The sequence below is a fragment of the Diadema antillarum genome, unplaced genomic scaffold, assembly GCF_040938485.1.
Source record: "Diadema antillarum isolate AM-2024a unplaced genomic scaffold, OU_Dant_1.0 seq00001612_RagTag, whole genome shotgun sequence".
Lineage (NCBI taxonomy): Eukaryota > Metazoa > Echinodermata > Echinoidea > Diadematoida > Diadematidae > Diadema > Diadema antillarum.
In genome coordinates this window covers 198,125-221,166 of record NW_027272325.1, presented here as the reverse complement: position 1 = coordinate 221,166, position 23,042 = coordinate 198,125, and the positions used below count along the sequence as shown (strand labels likewise).

General features: G+C 39.0%; 2 protein-coding genes across 2 annotated transcripts; one reads left to right on the top strand and one right to left on the bottom strand.

The window, feature by feature from the left end:
- Positions 1 to 7,986: 7,986 nt before the first annotated feature.
- On the bottom strand, positions 7,987 to 9,548 carry LOC139711113 (E3 ubiquitin-protein ligase TRIM56-like). Its single transcript, XM_071623029.1, has one exon. It carries the CDS (start codon positions 9,540 to 9,542, stop codon positions 8,409 to 8,411), a length of 1,134 nt encoding a protein of 377 aa, XP_071479130.1. The 5' UTR covers positions 9,543 to 9,548; the 3' UTR covers positions 7,987 to 8,408.
- A 6,189-nt stretch (positions 9,549 to 15,737) lies between these two features.
- LOC139711111 (sphingolipid delta(4)-desaturase DES1-like) lies at positions 15,738 to 22,285 on the top strand. The gene is made up of 5 exons (XM_071623026.1): positions 15,738 to 15,834; positions 18,134 to 18,456; positions 19,964 to 20,098; positions 20,598 to 20,882; positions 21,986 to 22,285. Exons 1-5 carry the CDS (start codon positions 15,753 to 15,755, stop codon positions 22,151 to 22,153), a joined length of 993 nt encoding a protein of 330 aa, XP_071479127.1. The 5' UTR covers positions 15,738 to 15,752; the 3' UTR covers positions 22,154 to 22,285.
- The last annotated feature ends 757 nt before the right edge of the window (positions 22,286 to 23,042 follow it).

Genomic DNA, 23,042 nt, shown 5'->3' with positions numbered 1-23,042 from the left:
TCTATAAAGCAAACAGGCATAATGTTGACGTTATTATTTTACTAAAACACAAGCCAGTGTAAACGTACCTCCACACAGTATGCATGACAAAGTTTTATCCTCGGTATGAAAAAATAGTATGATAGGTAATCTTCTAGACCCTATTTGCTATGGCTCATTCTTCTCTTCTGGAGTAGCTACAACACTGCTTGATTAATATTTCAATAGGTTCTATTATTATCCAAGTCCATTGATTGTGTGTCAGAATGTTGTAACGTTAGATATCTGTTTTAGTTTTACACAGAGCGTCTTCGACGAAGTGAATTCCAGAGTTGCAGTATCCCTGCAGCTTTGTTCTTCTGACTTTCAATGACGAGTAGAAACTATAATCTTACAAGAGATCAAATATCAAAATTATGTGTAAACCACTCGTGACGAAAGATACCATGACATGAGTATGACCCACTACTACAGCTAGGCCACGCCACCACGCCACCAGCAGTCAACACTCACCTGACCGGGAGAGTTACGGCCGCTATCCTGCCACTGGACGCCTGTAGTCCCTCGGATAAACCGGTGAACAGCTAACGTTAGATTCTCCTAAGCAGTTACAGTAGTTTCACTTTCATAGTCCACTTTCACAATCCGTGCTACGCATCTGCCGCAATACGCATGTTTTCAAACAAATAATTTACTCACTTTTTATGAGGTCACCGTAAGAACCCTTTAAATTCCGCACAGACGCTTGTGCTTCGACGACGTTTACGGAGAATGATTCACACTTTCAGCACGCACTTGACGCAGTATGTCCACTCATAGACATGTTGTACGCATGTAATAGGGTCAGTGGCTGGTGGTCGCGTCGGCAATTCATTCCAGTTACAAACCCTGTCGATTCTTCTTACTTTACTTTACCTTCGGACGTCCGCGAACAGGGGACGCCTCGGTCGTCAGCTTGGGCATTTACTTTGACAACACGACAATCAATGGTCCTCATTGGCTGCCTGCTGCAATAGGAGAAAGCATGGAACTGCTGTATTGTACGTGCGAGTGCCAAACAGTGCGACGTGACTGAATACCACTTTTCAAAACACGCTTTCATTGGAGCGAGCCCTTCTGAGCTGGCGCTCTGCGACTTCGTCCCTCTGGCCACCTTGCCTCTTCAAATGCACTCGAAACAGCACACTACGAGTACATGTACAACTGAACAGTTTGGTGACGGTGGCGCCACTTGCTGTCCATGGCGCCTCCCACTTGCTGTCCGTGGCGCCTCGATCAAGACGGCAGAAAAAGGCGCCTTGAAGGCAGGAAAGCTCCCTTTGCACACGCTGTTATTCATAAGCACGCTTTGTCAATGCCACTTGGTTTTGAGGTTTTTGTTTCGTTTTGCTTTTTTTTTGTTTGGGTATTTTTCCGCCAGCTCGAAGTCAGTCATGTTGAAGTACTAACTGCATGCTATGAGAACTGCTAAATGTTGTTGCTGTTGTTTCTTTATGTGTCCAGTTTGCCCCAACAGCAAATTTAACTGCATCAATGAGTTCATCCAATTCTCTTGGATTTTGAATCCCAGTATGATGCCCGCTTATGATCGTCGTGAACATAATATATGTATATATATATATATATATATATATATATATATATATATATTATATATATATATATATATATATATCCATTCACGACCTTTTGGCTTGACATACCTTTGCAATTCAGTGAAATGTATTTACATCTATTTCACACAGTAACAGAACTAAACATCCTGGTATGTGCACGGTTTAAGTTTTATTCGTTTTGTGATGATATAATTATTAAACACACACACACATAAAAGCTTAGGCAATTACACAAAGGAAGATAATTCAGAACAGGGGGGTGTTTCATAAAGCTGTTCGTAAAGTTACGAACAACTTACGAGCGACTGGTGATTAGTTCTTGTGCTGAATTATAGAAATTCTGATAAGTATAGCACATCAGAACTGATCACCAGTCACTCGTAAGTTGTTCGTAACTTTACGAATAGCTTTATGAAACAGGGCCCAGGAAGTCTAGGATATGCCTATAGAAGAAATCCACCCAATAAGATAAATAAGCCTCAAAAGAAATAGAAAAATATTCCCTACTGAATGATACAAAAATAACAAAAATTGGATAAGAATTAAGGAAGATATGACATTTTGAAATTTCACAATTTTTCTCAGAACATTTCTTGACCAGTCCCTATGAATATTCAAATGAGTGAAATGATGATGTCATGCCCTCATAATTTTTCATTTATGTCATATATGAAATTCGGGGGGGGGGGAATGTTGTTTTTAGCTAATAGAAGTAAAAGCATGTTCCCATACCAAGATATGTCAGAGTTAACATTTCTTCTTTTTTATTTTCGGTGGTTTTAAGACAAATTTTATATCTATACAGCTGAAATATGAGATTTTTGTCATTTCTGTATTTGAAATGAATAAGAAATTGTGTGAGCATGACATCGTCAACTTGCTGATTTAAATATTCATAAGGACTGGTCAAGAAATGTGAGATTTCAAAATGTCATATCTTCCTTATTTCTTATCCAATTTTTGTAATTTGTTTGTAATCGTTCTGTAGGGATTTTTTTTCTCTTTCTTTAGAAATTTATTCATTTTTGGGGTGGATTTCCTCTTTAATTGAGCCATTCATTAACATCCCGGTCATCAAAATTGCCAACACTGCACAATTCTCGGTGGCGAACACGCAATGAATGTGCCTTGCTGTATGACATATGTATTTTTTTTTCTAAGACATACAGAAATAAGCCCTACAATTCTTAAAGGGAAGGTAAACCCAAAGAACAATGTGGATTGAGTGAAAGCAGCAACATTAATAGAACACATCAGTGAAAGTTTGAGGAAAATCGGACAATCGATGCAAAAGTTATGAATTTTTTAAGTTTTGGTGTTGGAACCGCTGGGTGAGGAGACTACTAGAGGATATGACGTATGAGTGGACAACAATACAAAGAAAATATAAAGGAAATTCAACAAAAATTCACTTTTCTAGAATCATGAAAGAGCAATGGACCAACCGCTTTCAGAAAGCAGGGGGAATAATTGCTATCCTTAACATATGTCAATATCAAGTTGATGGAATTTGTAATTTTCATGAAAAATGGATTTTTGCAAAATTTTCTTTATATTTTCTTGGTATTGTTGTCCACTCATACGTCATATCCTCTAGTAGTCTCCTCACCCAGCGGTTCCAACATCAAAACTTTAAAAATTCATAACTTTTGCATCGATTGTCCGATTTTCTTCAAACTTTCACTGATGTGTTCTATTAATGTTGCTGCTTTCACTCAATCCACATTGCTCTTGGGGTTTATCTTCCCTTTAACGCGAAACCATTTCCTTCTATTTGCACAGCTAGAAACAAAAACAACAGGAAGAAAAAAAAAAGCTTAGTCATATTCCATGAAGGCTAGTGAGACCCTTCGCGTAATGCCGATGAAAAGTCTGTGTATATGGGACACATCCATAATACACACACATGTTTATATATAATGTAAGTAATTCGTATATAGACCACGTGTTGGTCAAAGGCAAGGTGCCGGAAAATGTGTGCTTTGAAAATAAACTGTTGATGTTGAACTACAGCACGATAAATTTTCCCTGTTCCTGGTCTCCTTCGACTGATGATACACGCACGCGTGCACAAACACACACACACACACACACACACACACACATACATATGTGTATATATATATATATTATAATAGAAATATCTAGATTTATTCAACAAGTACAAATCAGATTCTGCTAAGAAGCACATATGCCTGCAGACTGTATTTGTGCCAGAAAGGATACAGAAATTACATAGAAATCCGCAGACTGCTGACGTTAGGTGGACAAAATGTGGGCTCAAGAGAAGTATTAAGACGATAAGGGATTTTTTTTTTTTTATGGAGGAAAAACCGTTATGATACTGAGATTAAGAAAAAAAAGGAAAGCTGTTAAGTATAGGAAGTAATTACAATTAAATTTTATGGATTGTTCCCCGAGTTGCGATCAAAAGAAAACAAATTGTCTTTATTACTCTGATTTATTGACTTCTATAAACATGAAGTTTTTAAAAGAAAAGAAAAGATTTTATTGCTCCCATGTTTTGAAATATCACACTTAATTTCCCTATCCATGTCGAAAACTTTCGAAAAAAAAAACATGTCGAAAAATTTTCCTATCCATGTCGAAAACTTTCAGACATCGAAGCATTGTAACTGCACGTATGAATTTACCTTTACCCATCATGCATTCGGATTGCAGACGGGATAACGATGTAATTATACCTTGATCTATCTCTACCTCGTCAGAATCTATATTGGCTCACTCAATTTTGTTCCAAAAGGCAATGATGCTTCAATATTACAGAAACCGAGACAATACCATTCTACATTGAGTGTCAAAATCATGTTTCCAAGTCACGTTCGAAGATGTTGAGTCACGCGGTGATAGAGATGCCATATTTTCGGGCTGATGTATGATTATTAGCTTTTCCCGAAGTCACATTTCGACTGTTTTCACAACACATCGGTGCATGGAGAGTGATCATGATTGTCAGCGGAAGAGCGGTAATGAGATATTGGAATTGCAGGGGGGGGGGTGGAGCAGAGAATATGGACTTTATTGCAATTTCTTCATCAGAATGAGGCCTCGGATTGGCTTGTGGATATGATATATTTCGAGTTTGAAAGATACTAGTGGTCTATTAAATATTGCATAACACTTTCTCCCCGCACACGCACGTATGTGTGGACACCCTCTCTCACGCTTCCTCCTTTTGTAAATCATGTATTATAACGCAAAAATAAGACTTTTGTACATACTATTACTCACGTCGGGTGCATTGCTTGTGTAGGTGTCATACATCCTGAATTGATTTTCATTAAAAAGTATGAACCCCACGTATACTCCTTCTCTCGACCCTCACGCGATAAGCTATCACAGACAGGTAAAATTACTTAAATATACCCTCTTTATTCTGGGTTGTCACGAGTGCTACATACATACATACATACATACATACATACACACATACATACACACACACACATTACATACATACAATCATACGTGTACATTAACAAGGACTTTTAAGAAGAAAACATGTTTTCAAGTGTATCCTTCTTTTATTTCAATTTGGAACAGATCCAGAATCGTGGTCTCACGTGACACCGCTCCTTACACACGGACACTAGTACTTCTTCCAAACACTTTACATCGATGACGATATGACCATTTGCAGTAATCATACTTTAACTGCACGTCAACATATATCATTTTATCAATTTTGTGCAATCTTTCAACAAAGATTATACCCAATTTTATCTTTTTATAATTTGAAATGTCCCTTTCTCTTATGAGAACAAGAGAACTTAGAGAGAATAAAATCACAAATGATTCCATACAATCTGTGGAAAAGAAATTAGCATGACATTGTGTGCAGCATTTTCCATGACACCAATAATAAGCTATTGGATAAAGTTCGCAAAATTCAACCATTTCCGTTGTTAATTTGCTAAGGTAAAAAAAGAGGAATGTAATACTATTTTTATGTATTTAAAAATGATTTTATCTGTATGACGTAATTGTCGCATTGTGTCAAGCACAGTATGGAATGCTTTTTATGGTCAACTTACACTGTGATGGTAATGCAGTCCTTCTAGCAATTAATTTCTGTACATCTTTACACTGAGCTCTTTAAGACCACTAGATGCTAACAAGAACTATAACTGTTGAGAGTTTGCTTTAATTCAAGGATAAATGCAAATTGATACTGACCATGATTATCACCCCCTTCAATTCAAAATATACGAAAGGTGAATATCCGATTAAACTACACTGATGTATTATACACCGGCGTGATTAAGTAAACCAAAATACTAAAGTTACCTGCATAATTTTGACGTAGCTTTTCGGGATACCAACGTATCCGCACTAGTAACAAGTAATTAGTTTCGAAGGCTTTGTACACGTCTTGGTATATAAGTTAGTGATCTTAGTCACACAAAGGTGATTATAAATGCATGTATATCGCCATACAAAATCACGGTACCTAAAGCCTCTTATACACTATCCTTAGCCCCATGTTGCATGAAAGTTTATACAGAGTACTTTAATCGAATAAAACATGGATTCTCAAATTCTTCGTGTATAGACTGGCTTAATTTACGTTTAGTATTTTTTAATAGATTGTGTCATTTAAAACATTCACTTAAGGCAATATAATAATGATGTGCAAATTACAAAAAGAAACAATTTGCTATACTTTAATAGTATATAGAACCTTCACCGTAATATCAATTGGTTTAATCGAGGTCTAGTTTATTTGGGGCGAACAATCCTGTATACCCGAAGGCATGTTAATCCTGTGTGAAGTAAGAGAGGTCATTGTACAGTCGATTACCTCCCCCTTGAACGCACCTAAAACATTTCGAGTCCAAATTTTGCAAGGTGCAATACCTTAATTATACATACAGTGTGTATAGCAGACGGTCATAGACAGGATTAAGTTGACATTATTCTCACTTACAGTTTACACCGCCATAGCATATTACTGTGATAAACAGATCATCAACATGACACTTCGTTTCTTCGTTTCATTCCTTTGCATTTTCTCTGCCAGGACATAATGGAATAAGTAGTTTAGCAAGTGTCACTTGTGTGGATTTAAATTAATTTCAGTTTGTTTGATAGGCTGCGTTGTCACACACATTCCATTGTGACTGCATACGTCGCTGTGATAATGAGTGGTATGAGCGTGAATATTCTTGCAAATAGGGGCTTATTTCGATATATTGGCATGATTGAAAACGTCATGACAACCGTAAACAAAATAAAGCGTGCGATCAGCGACGTGGAGTGTTGGGCATATTAGCTCTATTTTCATCAGACCGGTTTATGCCTAAAGCTTTTCCTGACAACCAAGGAGCTTATCTTATGCTTGCCTGACGTAGCAAAAACTAATGCAAGCATCCTGGATTAAAAAAGATACAAAGGTACTACTTGGAAAACGTCAAGTGAATATCTTGTGATCCTGGTGATAATTCAAAACACAGTGTAATCCGGCATATCACGAGAAAGGGTGAAAGAGAGAGAGAGAGTATGTGTGTGTGTGTGTGTGTGTGTGTGTGTGTGTGTGTGTGTGTGTGAGTGTGTGTGTGTGTGTGAAAAAGAATAGAAACAGATGGAGGCCGGAAGAGATAGAGCAAAGCAGTAAAAAGGTGAAGAGAAGGGGGGGGGGGGGACGGAGAAAGGTGAGTAAGGTGCGTGAACAGAATACGGAGTACACGTATCGGCTATCAGTTGCCGTGCCCTGAAAATTCATCCATATTCATTGCACGGGTGAGTCATTCAAATTAGTGTTTTCTCGAGGTGAACATCCGACTGATCATTCGATATGTGAAACCAAATGATCTTACTTCCATTAGAAAACGATTAGTTCACTTCGGTCTTCGATGCACGTTAAATGTACCACCTCAGATAACTATAAACTATCATTCTAGAATCATCTTGATTAAAGTTATGCGACACACATCCTACTTTGGTATGAGTACTGATGACTATGCAAATAATTACATGATATAATCACCTTTTAAGGTTATAGATATTCTGTCAATTTCGACCAACGAAATGATGGCCATGGAAGCCTTTGGCCTACTTTAGATTTGATTTTATTCTTTTCAAGGTAGCACACAATTAAATATCGTAACATAACGCTCAATATTTACACGAGTTTAATTGTCAAATCACACTTCGCATCGGATCGTTTCACTATAGTAACACTCGTGATTCACAATGACAGCATGCGCACGTCAATAGTCAGTATAGTCACATCATTATCCAAACATCACATGATTAATGTTTATCTTATTTTCTTGATGTACAGTAATGTTGGCACAAACATGAAACTGCATTCAGCATGGTAGCTACAAATTGTAGGTGTGCAACACCATTTCTTATGATACAGCGTCGTTGTCACTTTTTTTTTCACGGCATACAGTCAATTTAAACACACCAGAAGAACATGCATGAACATTGTTTTAATCGATTGCCTTACCATGATTGTAATTCTCATGTTATAAAGCACAATACAGTAGCAAGGAGGTCATTTTACAGTGAAACCCAGTTATAACGAGGTTTGTGGGACCACCGTTTCTACCTCAATATTACCCGTTCCTCGCTATAATCAATCTCGTCATAACGAGGTTTCACTGAAGTACCACCAAACTTGAGATCCCAGACTATCACAAACAAAACGGAATGCTTCGATGCTATGTTACATGGATTGCAAATACGAAGTACACGTGCTGGAATATGTATTCATTGCTGTGGAGAAAGGAAAAGAGATATTTTAGTAGATGCATATATACGCCACTTTTTCATACAGATTCGTAATCAGGATTTAATTTTGCCGAGGAAATCCTCTTGAATTCTTATCTGATTATTTGGATCGAATTTGAGAGAACTGAGATCAGCTGGTACATTGAGAATGGTGATATTTTCGAGCTCATGGCGGCGAGATGTGAGCTGGGTCTTGGCGGAGAACACGGTTGCCGTGCTGCTGTCTGGTGCCAGTACGCCCTCCGCCATTGAAATCATATTACGCAGAATATCCACCATGCGCTGGAGTCCATCGATGTGTGCCGCCATTTCGCTCTCCTTGTCTTCCTTAGTCTTGTGCAAGGTGGTGATGAGGCGGGCTTGCTCGGATTGTATCATGGTCAGAAATTCCCGCGCCCTTCGCTGGACATCTTTCTGTGCCTTGTCCGATCGTCGCTGGAGATCCTTGGCAATCTGGACCGTGCATTCGATTGCGGTGGAGAAGACACCAAGTTTCCGCTTGCAGTCGGCGAGGATGAGGCGTATTTGATCGCGTTCGCGCTCAGCTGCTTCGTTGAGGGTGACCACGCGATGGGGTGGACGAGCGTGGTCAGTCTGTCCGCACTCACTGCAAATGGCCATCTCGCATGCTTCACAATACACACCCACCTCTCTGTCGTCATGTTCGGGGCAGTAATAGACGAGAGTTGTGTTTTCTTCCCCATCCCCGGGGCTTCGGATGCATTGCCCCGCAGCTAGCCATGCCTCAATATCACGCATAACATGGTGGCGGAGCGCCTTAATGCGGCGGTGAGCAGTCACGCATTCCACGCACAAGAACTCACAGCAATTTAAGCATCGGGAGGATGCGGGCGAGTTATCCTCGCAGTTGGAGCAGGTGTATGTGGTCTCGTTAGGAACCCCGCATGGCAAGTCGTCGAGGGGCTTCTGGATGGATGTAACAAGGTCTAGAAGATTAGTTAACACGAAGTTGTTCTTCAGGTCAGCCACACCCTCGCCGTGTAGTGGGGTCTCCTCCCGACACGTCGGGCATATCACCGCATCATGTCCTGTCGGCGCCATACGGAGAAGACAGTCTTGGCAGAATGTATGCAAGCACTGCAAAACCTTTGGCCTTCTGAAGCTGTCCAGACATATTTGACACTCCAAGAAATCTCCAATCTTTTCTAGAAGCGACGATGCCGCCATTTTTTCCGTTCACCACCGACATCTAACTACGCATTATGCAGTCAAAGCAACGGGGAGCTCCGTTTCCCTCTCGTCTACTGAAGACAACGACGTCGTGTGCAATGGCTGCGTGCGTCGCGTGTACGCAATACACACCCATCTCCGTCGAGGCCTAACGTACAAAGAAGCACGACGGGATCGACCATTCATTGATATATACCTCTCCCACAGAGCGCTCCGTGTAACAGTTATAATATACTCTTGTTTGACTAGTCGTTAAAACCAGACCATTTCAGGTCAAAATGCTGATGTCTCAATAATCATGTTCCCCATGCAAATAGATTTGTCTGAATATGTATCATCCATAAATCATCATTTCAAAAACATTTTCAACCGTCGATCCGCTCTGATGTCTTATCAGTCATAATTTTGGCTTTCCGGTTTCATCTAAAATACGTTTTCACACACATATACTTTTTTTTTTTTTGGGGGGGGGAGGGCTTCTTATATTGAAAAAGAAGGGAAATAAAAATTTTCATTTCAAACAAAAATACGATGGCTGAATGAAAACATGAATATCTTATGAAGATATCATAATCTCTTTAATGGGTTATTTGTTCACTTATCCATTGATATACATTCCATGTAAATTGTAGATGATGGATAAAGAATATTGATCTTACACAGCCATGCAGGCAACTTTACTGTGATATTGATAATGTAAACCTGTTCAAATAAATTAGAGAAGAACTACAAAATGCCCATAATGATCAAGAGATTACAATGTGTTCAATAGTCTGTATGCGCAGACTACACTAAATCCTCGTGCCCATTAGCACCAACGACGAGAGATGAAGCTCGAACAGAACAATGATATTGCAAGGCAGGCGGGCAATGACAAACGGTGCGAAATTCCATTATCAAGTGGAATAAGTGGTGCCACATCACGCAAATCCTCTTACCAGTGTTCCCTAAAAAATAATAATAATTGGGATTTCAATCACCTCTTTTCTCCTTGTTGTAGACTCCCTCCCCCCTCCCCCAACACACACACTCACAAGCATGCCACATAATATGACTAGTATTATACAATCCACATACTGGTACTTTTATTCCGTATTTTTGTTTTATTTCCATTCACTCATTATACGTTCCACTTGAATGAATGAATGTATACAGAACATAACATCTCATGTCAAAGAATGCAACAATATCAACTGATTTTTTTTTTTTTGTTTTTTACATAAAAAGACTTCCCTGCCTTCACAATCTACATACCAATACTGTAACAATATTTTTTGGGATAATTTAACGATTTGAAGGATTGCTGTATGAGTTCATTGATGATAAGAAGCAAGTTTATGAAGTATTCGTTTTCAAACAAAACATCATAAAAGTCAATATCATAACACGCATATATTCTCTCCCAACACTGCAAAGTATCGTGCACAAAAACAAAAAGTCGTTAGTTCATTTCAATTCATTATCATTTCCTTTATTTCATTTCCAATGCAATTGCAAATACTATTTTGAATAAACATAAGTACACAAAACCAATGCGCACTTTACTGTAATCAAGGAAAAGACTGAATTCAAAATCAGAACGGAATGGAAATGGAGGGGACTGCTAAAGAGCAGAGCTTGTAGTGTGCAGTCTCCTCATAAACAATAACTAATTGCAGAATTAACACAACGAGGCAAATGCCATAAGAAAGGAAAGAAAGACAATAGGACATACACACACTTTTTTCCTTGATATTTTATTGATTTCATTCAAATCCTTCATAAATCAACCTATTCTGGATGTAACATGAACATAAACGGTACAAATGCAATTCAAAACACAGACAAATCCTTTGTCAGTTTATACTGCAAATCATCTCTCTTCAACACACGCACACACACACACACACAAACACACACACTACCCTCACACACAAACACACACACACACCCTCACACACACACACACACTCACACACACACACACACAAGCAAATACAGGGCATTTCTCTTGTGAAAAAAAAGCGGAGAATTGACTAAGGGGTGTAACCGTGGAAGGAGTATCAGAAAGAGACTGAAGAGGACAGGGAGAGGGAGAAGGAAGAGGTGTTGGAGGGTCAAAAATCAACGAAACCAACGAGTTAGAGAGGGGAAAAGAAGATAAATGACTATGATAAAAAAGAGAACTGGAATTAGTGCTTACAGAATAGAGAAATTACTGAAAATTCCTTAACTTAAAAGTGAAAGTATGAAAACTTAGTTTCTTTTATACCGTTATCAAGAAACTTCCAAAAGATAGGGCCAGATGTAGAGAATGTATAGATTTTGCAAAAATAGTCCTAGTCAAAGAAAGGCAAGTGCCGGCTAGGATATAAGTGCACAGTCTTGTTTTTAACGGACATGGAATTGAATACAAGATTGAATACTAGTTCAAGATACATCGTTGATCTTTAACATTCTACTTTCATGAAATAGAACATCAGCATGGCATCTCCATGATCCGTTACAAAAAAAAAATGATATATCGATGTTTTTTTTTTCTGTATAATATAAAAAGAGCATTTTTAGAAAGATTCAGCATTGTTCATAGCAGCTAAGTTTCCTTAAACGATGCGACATGTATAATTATAGAATCATAACATTCCAAGTGAGTTCATCATCAAGAATCAAGCCCTGGAATTTAATTGAGGGGACATGTTCTATCACTGCATTTCCAGAAAAATATTCCTTGGTAAACTTTCCATTAGTGAGTTACTAAAAAAAAATATTGTTTTTTTTCAAGGTTTATTTTTACTGTTTTAGTACTTATCCATTGAACTACTTCTATCATTTCATTGTCTAAAGTATCAATCAATACACTGCGATCAGAGTGAGATAAAATCTCGTTAGAATCATCAGCAAATAATAAAAAGAAAGAACATTAGTGACGAATTCGGCATATCGTTGCTATCAAGAACAAGATAAAAGAGGTCCAAGCAAGCTTCCTTATGAGATATATTACAGTTGACATTTCGTATAATAGGTGTAAGACCATTGATTTTAAAAAAACAATGTTTGCGGTTAGTGAGGTAACTCCTGAACCACTCCTAAGCCCTTCTTCCGGATAATAATATAGTCGATGGTATCAAAAGCCTTGGAGAGGTTCAGGAAGACACCAATAGTGTGATAAAATTTATCAACGGCTTTTGAGACTTTCTCAAGGGGGGTAAGGATTGCATGAGATGTACAGTGTGTTTGCCGAAAACCAAATGATTTTATGAATATCTAAAAGCTCCGATAGTTTCGAGTAAACAATTTTTTTCTAATAATTTCGAGATAGAGGTTGTGTAGCAGGGCTATTGGCCAGTACAGTCACTTTCCCATCACATTATACAGCCAAGCTTTTTGTTCTGCTTCATTTACAGAGGTCAAAGTGTCATGCGCTTGGCGATGGGAGATAATAACGGCAACAGTCCTCTTGTTTATTTCATCTTTCATATCCCCTGGCCTTCTATAGCATGTAAATGTTGAACAAATTCAATCATCATTAGCTCTCAAATCAATTATCCCCTTCATAGTTTAGAGCGTATAAACATCTATCTATCTATCTGTATATATATATATATATATATATATATATATATATATATACATATATGTGTGTGTGTGTGTGTGTGTGTGTGTGTGTGTGTGTGTGTGTGTGTGTGTGTGTGTTAAATGGTAAACTGATGATGTTCTCGCCTTACAAGTCTCACATGTATATTTGAACATCGGAAAGCATCCAAAATGCGATTTGGATCAATATAGTTAAGTCACACGTTCTTCAAGTCACCATCATCTTAGTGGTCATTACAAAACCAGAATAATTCCATGTAAAACATTGTTCCATTGTTTGTTTCATTTGAAAAAAAAGGAGGCTAGTTAAAACTTTTCTATTTGTGTCATTCAAAAAGACATTACTAAAAGTCTGTCTTCTGGTCAATGTGAAACTTAAGAGGCAATTACATCATAACTTCTCCAATAACTTCGTCTGGTTTAGTGAAGTTCCACTCTCCTGTTCGGTTGAGTTTATACTATGCTTGAACTCAGCTCAGAATTGGGAGTTCACAACATCGTTACATTTTTGAAATCTCATTTACAGGAGCCAAAACTGTCGCATGTGTAACGGAACCAGCCCTTTTACATTGAGCAGAGTTAGGAAAGATCCCCCACTTCCATTCCACTCTGTTTTGTTTTTCTGTGGAGTCTCTTAGCACTGTAGCTCTCTAATGAATAATATGTGCCTTCAGAGCCTGAGTGGTGATTGCTTGTCAACTTCATGTACACTTTTCTCGACTTTCTGTATAATGTACATCATCATGTATACGTTTGTTGAAACGAATGGTTGTTTGACAAAAAGAGAAAAAACAAACTAGAAGGGTATACGTCTTTCAAACATCTGTCATGTTATTCGTCGAGTATAAAACATTTCTGGGTGGCCACTGACCTTTGCATAAACAACCAAAATTTCAGTGGTTGTAACTTTCTTGATGTTCAGTTTCCTGATTTTTTTTAAATTTTTATTATTCGAATCGGTCCAGCATTATAAATCAGAGAAATTAGGGGGGGGGGGGATTTGCAATCAGTAATCAGTAATTTTAATAACCTGCAGGTATGGTGCCTTTTTACATGAATTGTCTCTTCAGAATATCATTATCAGTTTTGTCTTCAAGCTGCGTGGTAATAATTCCCAGATAGCCAATTGATGCATTGCTGGAACGATATCTCTTACCTAAATCAGCGTATGAATTGTGGGTTCCTATACCTGTCTATATGCGCATTTCCACAGTAAAAGGGTATACTTTTCAGGGATGTCTCTTTATTTTCTGTTTCCAATGTGCAGTACCCCAATACAATATGATCTTCTAGAACACTGTAATGAGAGATAACTCTACATCGAAATTGCTTCAAACAAGCAATCTATTAGAATTTTTTCCAAAAAAGAAAAAATGGGTGAACGCAGGACAGAAATCTACATACAATGTACTATCATATTCTTATGAAGGTCAAATTATAAATGCTCATTGAAACTTTGTTGTTTTTCAATGGAATTGCCCAATTTTGATGAGGGAAGATAATAACAGAAAATTTCTAGTTGGAATTAGAAAAATTCTATTGGACATCGTGTTTTATACCATTTCTAGACTTAGTGGTGAACGTTTGTAACATGGACGGACCAAAATTTGACAAGATGGTGCCCATTGTACACGATACTGACGATAAACTACCCGCCATGAAAAAAAAAGTCTCTGCAAGTCCACCCTGCCCTGTTATTCATAATAGTTATCTTAATTCTTATTTGGGAACTTGACCCTAATGACTATTTTTGGAGCCCTCTATTTTCCTGAATTTTACTTCTATTCCTTTAAAAACCAGCTGGAGAAGAAGAAGAAGAAGAAGGAGAAGGAGAACGTCCCCATTCCATATCCGTTTTATACGATACGAGTATATGGGCCCCGTCTTATAAAGACTTGTGATTGATTCAAATCAATCGCAACTGTACGATTGAATGCAAATACATCTTATAAAAAAAGTTATGATCGAAATTAAGATGGAGAACTGCAATCAATCAATCACAGGTTGCGATTGATTGCAGCTTTCAAGAGATTTGTGATTGATTGATTTCTATCACAAGTTTTATGAGACAGGGCCCTGCATGCATGCCTCCACTGAGGCCATTTCATTTTATTGTTTTTCTGCCTGTTGGGCAGGAGTAAAACATTTATGAACAATAATTTTGGCTCCATGTTAGAACTGTGCAGTACATCAATGCAAGGAGGTCAGTCTCAGGTCATTTACGATCCTGGCTGGCAATGACGTAATTTCGCCTTTACGCAATAGGATGAGTTGGATTGTTTGATTATTTAGTTGAGGGGTAATATAGTGTATCTCATACCTATCTGTAGAATTTAATTGCCGATAATCTTCCTAAATATCATTATATTTCATTGTTTCATGGATGTGAATACTCATTTTATCATTCAAATATATAAATTCAACAAAATCAGCTCCTCGCCTTTTCCTTTATGTTCAAAATGATCACCCATTAAAAATGGAATAACTCTGATCTACGTGCGTTCGAACATGGAAAGACTCGTGCGCTGGTTGCTATCAATAGGCGTGGTCAAGACAAAGTATAGGCGATCTGCTGATTACGTATGTGAAGAGTCGGACGTTCTACGAAGAATTCTCCCCTCAAAACCTGACAAAATGGGGGCATCTGTATCCCGCTCGGATTTTGCCTGGGTTTATACTGACGAACCACACTTTACGAGAAGAAAAGAAATGTTGAGTAAGTATGAAAATTGGGGTGGTTCCTTGTGCAGGACGTCTTCCACAGCCGAAATTTCTTCCAGTGCCATTTTGGATCTGTACAGTCCCATCCAATCGATTTTGTGTTTGAAATTTGTACAGCTAGTCATCACTGGCATGGTCTGGTCTCGATATTTAAATGATTGCCAAAATGGCCTACAACTCGTGCGAGATAGCCCATTATAATACCATGCAGGGTAAATTACAGGATACCGGCAGCCAATCACGGAGAGCGCAAATCGCTCTGAAAAGAGCGTAATTACGCTTGCCGATAGCAACCATCTGAAATATTAATCCGATCTGCGATACGGTCCGTGATTCGGCTGTCGACGATTGCATTTGTTTACGTGTGTTTTCTTTGATCTGTGCGATGATAAGTGTGGTATCTTACGTTGTTCTCGGGGGTTTCGGGGGTGTCCCCCGAATAATGTAGTTCTAGATCCTGACGATGCTAGTCTAGACTAGCCGTTAAAATTTACCCGAATTTACGATGAATACTCACGTTTTTAGGAGTTGAGGATAGTCCGTATCCTAGAAATCGATAGCAATTTAGGTGAGACTAGAAAACAATCACTTATCTAATTGCTGGTGCTAGCTTACAGTGGAGCTTACGCACTGTGTGGGTGCTCTTGACAGCCCACCATGTTGACTCTATGCAGTCGTACAACAGTACCTACACACAACAGCTTATGATGCGTACGTGTGCAGTGGTAGCGCGTATTGAGTCTGCAGAACGCGCGCATGTTTACTAGTACAGTGTACAATACGTATAGCAGTTGAGTGCGCACATGTCTCTTGACAATACGCGTATACGCGCTGCCTTGCAAAACTAGTGTGTAGTGTGATTGATCGTGAATGACTTGTGTCGAAAGGAGTGAAAGGAAGAAGAGATGCTAGCTGTGATGACGTCATCACCTTTAAAATAGTTCCGTCAAAATCGGCTCGATTTTCTTTATCGACGATTTACTCGAGTTATCTTGATTTAGAGCAGTTTTCCTCCGAAACCACTCAATTTTCATAAAAATTGTGTGGTCAACCTACTTTTTGACGGCCGTTCCGTTCCCGGGCTTTTTGGGGGCCCCAGACGACGGGAAAGACGAATTTCAGCCCTTCGGGCTGAAATTCATCTTTAAGGGAGAGCCGCCGGAGGCGGGGCCTTCGGCCCCGCCTCCGGCGGCTCTTATACGCACCAATATGCTAATTTATATGACGCAAAACCGGTATTCTGTAATTTCCCCACCATGCAAGCTACACGCGAGATGAATATTCAACCCACTCAAGATATGATGACGTTCAGTGCTAATATACTTTTGTATCCATGTATTATCTGCTGAGCTTCAATTAAGTTTTGTCAATCATAACCGGCAACGACAACGTTCACAAAACTAAAGCGAGTCTAAAGAAATTGCACCGAAGCAAAATCACGACATCATTCGTATCACATGAAATAGACCTCGCTAGGAATCTAGCAACTAGAGCTCTGTTACTATAAATTAAAACTATAGCTTCTAGATTAGCAGGTTACCCCCAATCGCTCACGTAAATTTGAGTCACACTCGGATATTGTTGGTGGAAAGCATTGTAATATCGAAGTTGATTTTCTTGTCATTGCTTAGAAAACACACTTTCTTTTCAATCGTGACATATGTTGCCCTCACAATCTGAAGCTAAAACAAGTTGGCCATCTAATAACAGATGAGAGATATCCTTCAACCAAAGCTAAGAATCAAGATTAAGAAATCAATGTAGAGTCTACTATATGGCAAGTCGAAAGAAGTAGGTCAAGAAATGCAATGTGTGTGTGACAGTATGTGTGTTTGTCAGCCTCTGTCTCTCTGCATTTTTGTACACTCTACACCTAATATAGGAGTGAATTATATTTCACCATGTTTCAATATGGTCTAGCTTTGGTGAAGTACAGTACATTTCTTGCCTTCTGTCCTTCCTTAAAGAGCTTCTAGTCCTACGTAAGGGCTGCTAAAAAGCAACAACAAATGTTTGTCAATGTTAAAATGCACAGCAGTCATTTACCAAGGAAAATACTACTTAATACATACACTTGATAAGTTGCCCACAGATTATGGTGTGTTATAAACTGAAGCACATGTAAATGGTCCTGATAAATCATTTTCCATATCTTTCAAATTGAAAGCACTCGGTCTCTAGACCATACCCAATTATTGCTTCATATTATCTTACCCCAAGAAGTAAACAATTTTTAATACAAATTTTTTATGTTCTCATGCACAGCAATATTGTTTTCCACTCTTTGCTTCCAGAAAAATACCCAGAGATTAAGCGTCTGATGGGTTATGACACCAACATTGCCAACATCATGTTGGCCATGGTGTTTGTTCAAGTCATCACGGCGTACCTGCTTCGCAATGAGTCCTGGATGACCATCGCTATTGTGGGCTACTGTTTTGGGGGAGTGGTCAACCATTCCATGACCCTGGCGCTGCATGAGGTTGGCCACAACTTGGCCTATGGCCATGCGAAACCAATGTGGAACAGAATCATCGGCTTCATCGGTAATCTGGTTATTGGCGTACCAGTCTCGATATCTTTCAAGCGGTATCATCAAGATCATCATAAATATCAGGTAGGGCCTACTGTGTATTCACAGTGTCATTTCACTGGCAACAGTGGGTGATTTCAAGTTCGGTGCTAGTGCTAGTGCTAGCCCCCAAATAACAGCGTTAAATCGAGCTCCAACACCGACGGTCAGATTAACGAGGCGATACCGATCAAAATTATCGATCACCAGCACTAGGTCTTGGAATCACAGCAACGCGAGCTCCGTGGGAATTGCGCAACGAAAAAAGTGATTGCACTTGATTACAGTAAAATATTTAAAGATGTAGACAAAATTGCTTAGTTTTAGAGACATACTGAGAAAGACAGATTAAAATGCCACAAATTTCATCCACTCCCCAAAATACAACTATCTTAATTTTGCTCCCAGGCTCGGATTTATAAAGCCATGTTGAGAGTGTTTGTGTATGTTACGTGGGCGACCACTGCATTAGCATAGACTTTGCATGTAAAACATGCATCTATTATGGACGTGAATATGAGTCTCGCACGGCAAGGCTAACACCAGCACCAAACTTGAAATGAAGAAAATGTTAAAGGGGCATAGTCCTGGTAGTGTAGAGGGCGCTGTTGATGATACTGCCGATCACCGTTAGCATTGATACGAAGATTACCGAAGTTGAGCTGTCGTCAAGAGTTAAGTGCGTAGGTGTTGCTAAGTAACGTTGCCTTCGTTGTCTTCTCTGCGCATCGCGCAGTCTGTAGTAATGCCAGGGTGCGTGCATATATGTGCTTGTTATTATGACATCACAAAAGAAGTTTGCTAAAGCTGTCATCCTCCTCAGCCGAATCATGAGCCGAACTGTGATCGGACCACTGACTACAGTGGATCGGACTTCTTCGGACTCGGGGAAGTGGGCTAAAACGTAAACGCTAAAGAGAAGTTGATAGCGTAGGTCTCTATAGGAAACTTGCGCCGTGCGCCCGCGTACGCATTTGACTAAAACACCGGGACCATGCACCTTTAATCCCTAGGGGCTAGTGTTAGTCAATGGCCAAAAAAAAAAAAAAAAAAAAAAAAAAAAATTGCAATTATAGTTTGTTGACTTTGAGTTAATAATTACAGTAGAGATTCCAGTCACATGTAGTATCACTTGATGGTGGTTCTACTGTAACACAAACTGAATAATCTCTTCATCAGTTACATTTGACTCCATTGTGTCTCGTGAATTTAGTATGATAATCCTGCAATATTCTTTTTCTGATTTGAAGATATTTGAAGTACCTGACTTTTGAAAAATCCCCCAAACTTGGGCAAAATCCTTTTTGTTTCAATTTCAGTTTCAGTGTTCTTGGAATGCTTGTAGTATATCTAGGCAGTAAGATATGGAAGCTTAACCATATACAATATAAAGCAACCTCCCCAAGAATGAGTAGAAAACTTTCAATGCAGTCTAAATTGGAATTCCTGATGACATGTGGACTTGGATCATATGAGCAGTAATGGGAAATAATAAGTTGTCTTGATTTCATTCTTCTGACATTTTGTTGTGCGTATGATTGATGTCTTGCAGGGTGAAGATACATTGGATCCGGACATTCCATCTGAGTGGGAAGGCATTTTGTTCAGAAAACCCTTCACCAAGGCGATATGGATGCTGCTGCAACCCGCTTTCTACGCCTTCAGGCCATTTCTGAAGCGTCCAAAGGTTAGCATCTTTTATATGCTCATTATAATTTGTTTTTTTCTTCAGGTCGCATTTATTTTTCTGCTAATTTATAGTCTCTTTGGTTTGCTGTGGATGTTATGGACTATAACTTTGTGCATTTTATGTTGGCGTCAACCATTGTTACTCAAGCTGTCAGACCATTACTATCTTATGCTATCTTGTTAGTAAAAATTGTTTAACAGAATGGAATCAATACATTTTTTTTTTTTTAATGCTGTTCATCATAGCTATTGTATCACCATCTCTAGAAAGCCTTTTGTTTGTTTGTGCTTCATTCATATTTTTGTCATGATCAGAGCTCAGAACACAGTGTTTGTTTGTTTTTTCTTTTTCCATTTTTGAATCAAGTTTGTAGTTCATCCAGTAAATTGCAGTTTTGGTATGTGCCCGTGAAAGTATGTCATTTGTTGTTTTTTAAAAGATGCCTATGTTTCACCTGTCATTTAAGCTGTAATTTCATGGTTGTGTGCCTGTGTAGGTTCCCAGCAAGCTTGAGGTCATCAACCTGGTCGTCCAGCTGGTCTTCAACGCCGCCATCATCTACTTCTTCAGCCTCAAGGCCTACATCTATCTCATCCTGGGCTCGGTGCTGACCATGGGCCTCCACCCGCTGGCCGGCCACTTCATCTCAGAGCACTACCTGTACGAGGAGGGCCACGAGACCTACTCCTACTACGGGCCTTTCAACTACATCGCCTTCAATGTCGGCTACCACATGGAGCACCACGACTTCCCCAATATACCGGGCTACAAGCTGCCCCTGGTGAGGGTCCTACACATAAGCTTTTACATATGTACCAAAGAGACTTATTCCTCTTTCTCTTTGTTCCAGTTTCTGCATGGCCCATTCCACATTTATTGTATCTCCCTGTGCCTTAAAATATTTCCCAAACCCTTGACCATGACCCTATGTCTACACACTCAATCCAGCCCCAATCCTGAATGTAAACCTCTTTATGATCTGCATGGTATAGATATGCATTTTAGTGTCAGGGTTGGTATCAGATCATCAAATACCAGTACTCTTGTAACTCTTTTTTTTTCATAAGCATAAAATTTGCATTTGTGTGAATTCTCCTTTCATGTCATTCTGAATAATACTTTTTTTTATAGTGGTTCCTGTACACTGTACAAGTGTTTCATATTCCCTGAAAGAAATAAGTCATTTTCAGAAACATTGAATGCACTGCATAAATGGATCTGAAAGAAGTCAATTTCATCTTTCAATAAACAATCAGAGATTCCAAGATGCAGAATAACTCATAACTGATAACTCATAACTGTATGTAACAGGTGCATGATAATATCATGCATGCACTCATGACCATTACAGCCTAGAACGGGTAATGTGGTGTCGTGTGGACTTTGGAATTACATTCTAATCCCCTTGTCAGCTTTTCAAAGAGATAAATCTGTCTGCCAGTGACTGAAAAAAGCAAATTTGCACAACACACACCAACAGCGCACACTGTACATGGCATAGAGATTATATGGATTTGCATGTCTGTAAAGTTCAATGGATTTGCACATTTGTGCACATTGATTTGGACAAGAGCAATGCCATAATAATCTCTTGATTCCCGACTTACAGCAAGGCATGCTGTCAAAATTTTGATAGAAAAAAAAAAGACATACAAAGGAAGCAAACAGATGGTGAAAACAAAGATATTGGAGGGAGTGGACCTCTGTCCACAAACGGCTCTTGCTATTATGTCACAGTACATGCTGCACAACATGTCTATGCTGAAAATTATTCAGTAATTGATGTTTTGTTGGTGAGCGAATGATACAATGCTACGGAAGTTTTCCAGACAACAGTAACAGTGTGTACTGATGTTTATCTTTCTCTGCCATCTGCACACACAGATCAGGAAGATTGCACCGGAGTACTACGACCCTCTTCCGACGCACGATTCCTTCGCTAAGGTGGTCTGGGACTTCGTCATGAGCCCGAAGATTGGCCCGTACGCCCGCGTCAAACGACCCAACTCCATCGACCCCCGATCGATTGACCCCTGGGATATGCCTCACTGATGTTGGACATCCTCACTCCACTCTCCAGTTGACCTTAACTCCATGCAACTGAACGATTTATGCACTTTGAAGTTGCATCATCTCATTGCCTCATTTAAGCTCTGTATCCTGTACTGGCCTATCATTCGATAATGGTACTGAATGTGTGTTAACTATTAATTTTGATGTCATATATTCGTATGAGTGGGAAGGATGGGGAGGGGACACTGCTATGGAAACCTCGCCTCCTAAATCATGCCAAACTCATCAATGAACTGTTTGATTGAAGAGAGGTATTTTACAAATGTAATTTGTATGATGATCTGTTGACAATGGCACTAGTATGAGCTGCGGTTACGGTATACACCATATATTTAGCGAGTCTAATTTTTCATGAATCAGGACTTCCCCTAATAAATCCATTAATGGTTAATTTTACGATCATGGAGTTCAGTATTATTTACACACCTTGTTCGTGTACTGTTTGCATGTGCACGTACAACTCACATTCATTTTGGGATCAAAGTTGATATTTTTGCATGGTCTTAAAATTCGCAAATAGGACCTGACTCACAAAATTCATGAAAACAAACACACTGCAGAATATATGGTGTACAGTATGGTAAATGGCAATCATCACACTGTAATCACCAGATTCTAAGGTGGGGTTGGGACATTGTTGCCTGCACCAAGTGACACCAAAGTCGTGGCTATTGAGAATACTGCCACATGCCACAATATCTCATTTTCGAGATGTGGTAGAATGATACAGGACACCATCACAAGAATACAAGTACATGCTCCTTGCATCAGCACACTTCTTACTTTACATTTCTAATTCCTCATGGAAAATTCTCTGGTTTCTTGATAACTGCATAATAAAAGTTGTCTGCCTTGCAATATGCCAAGA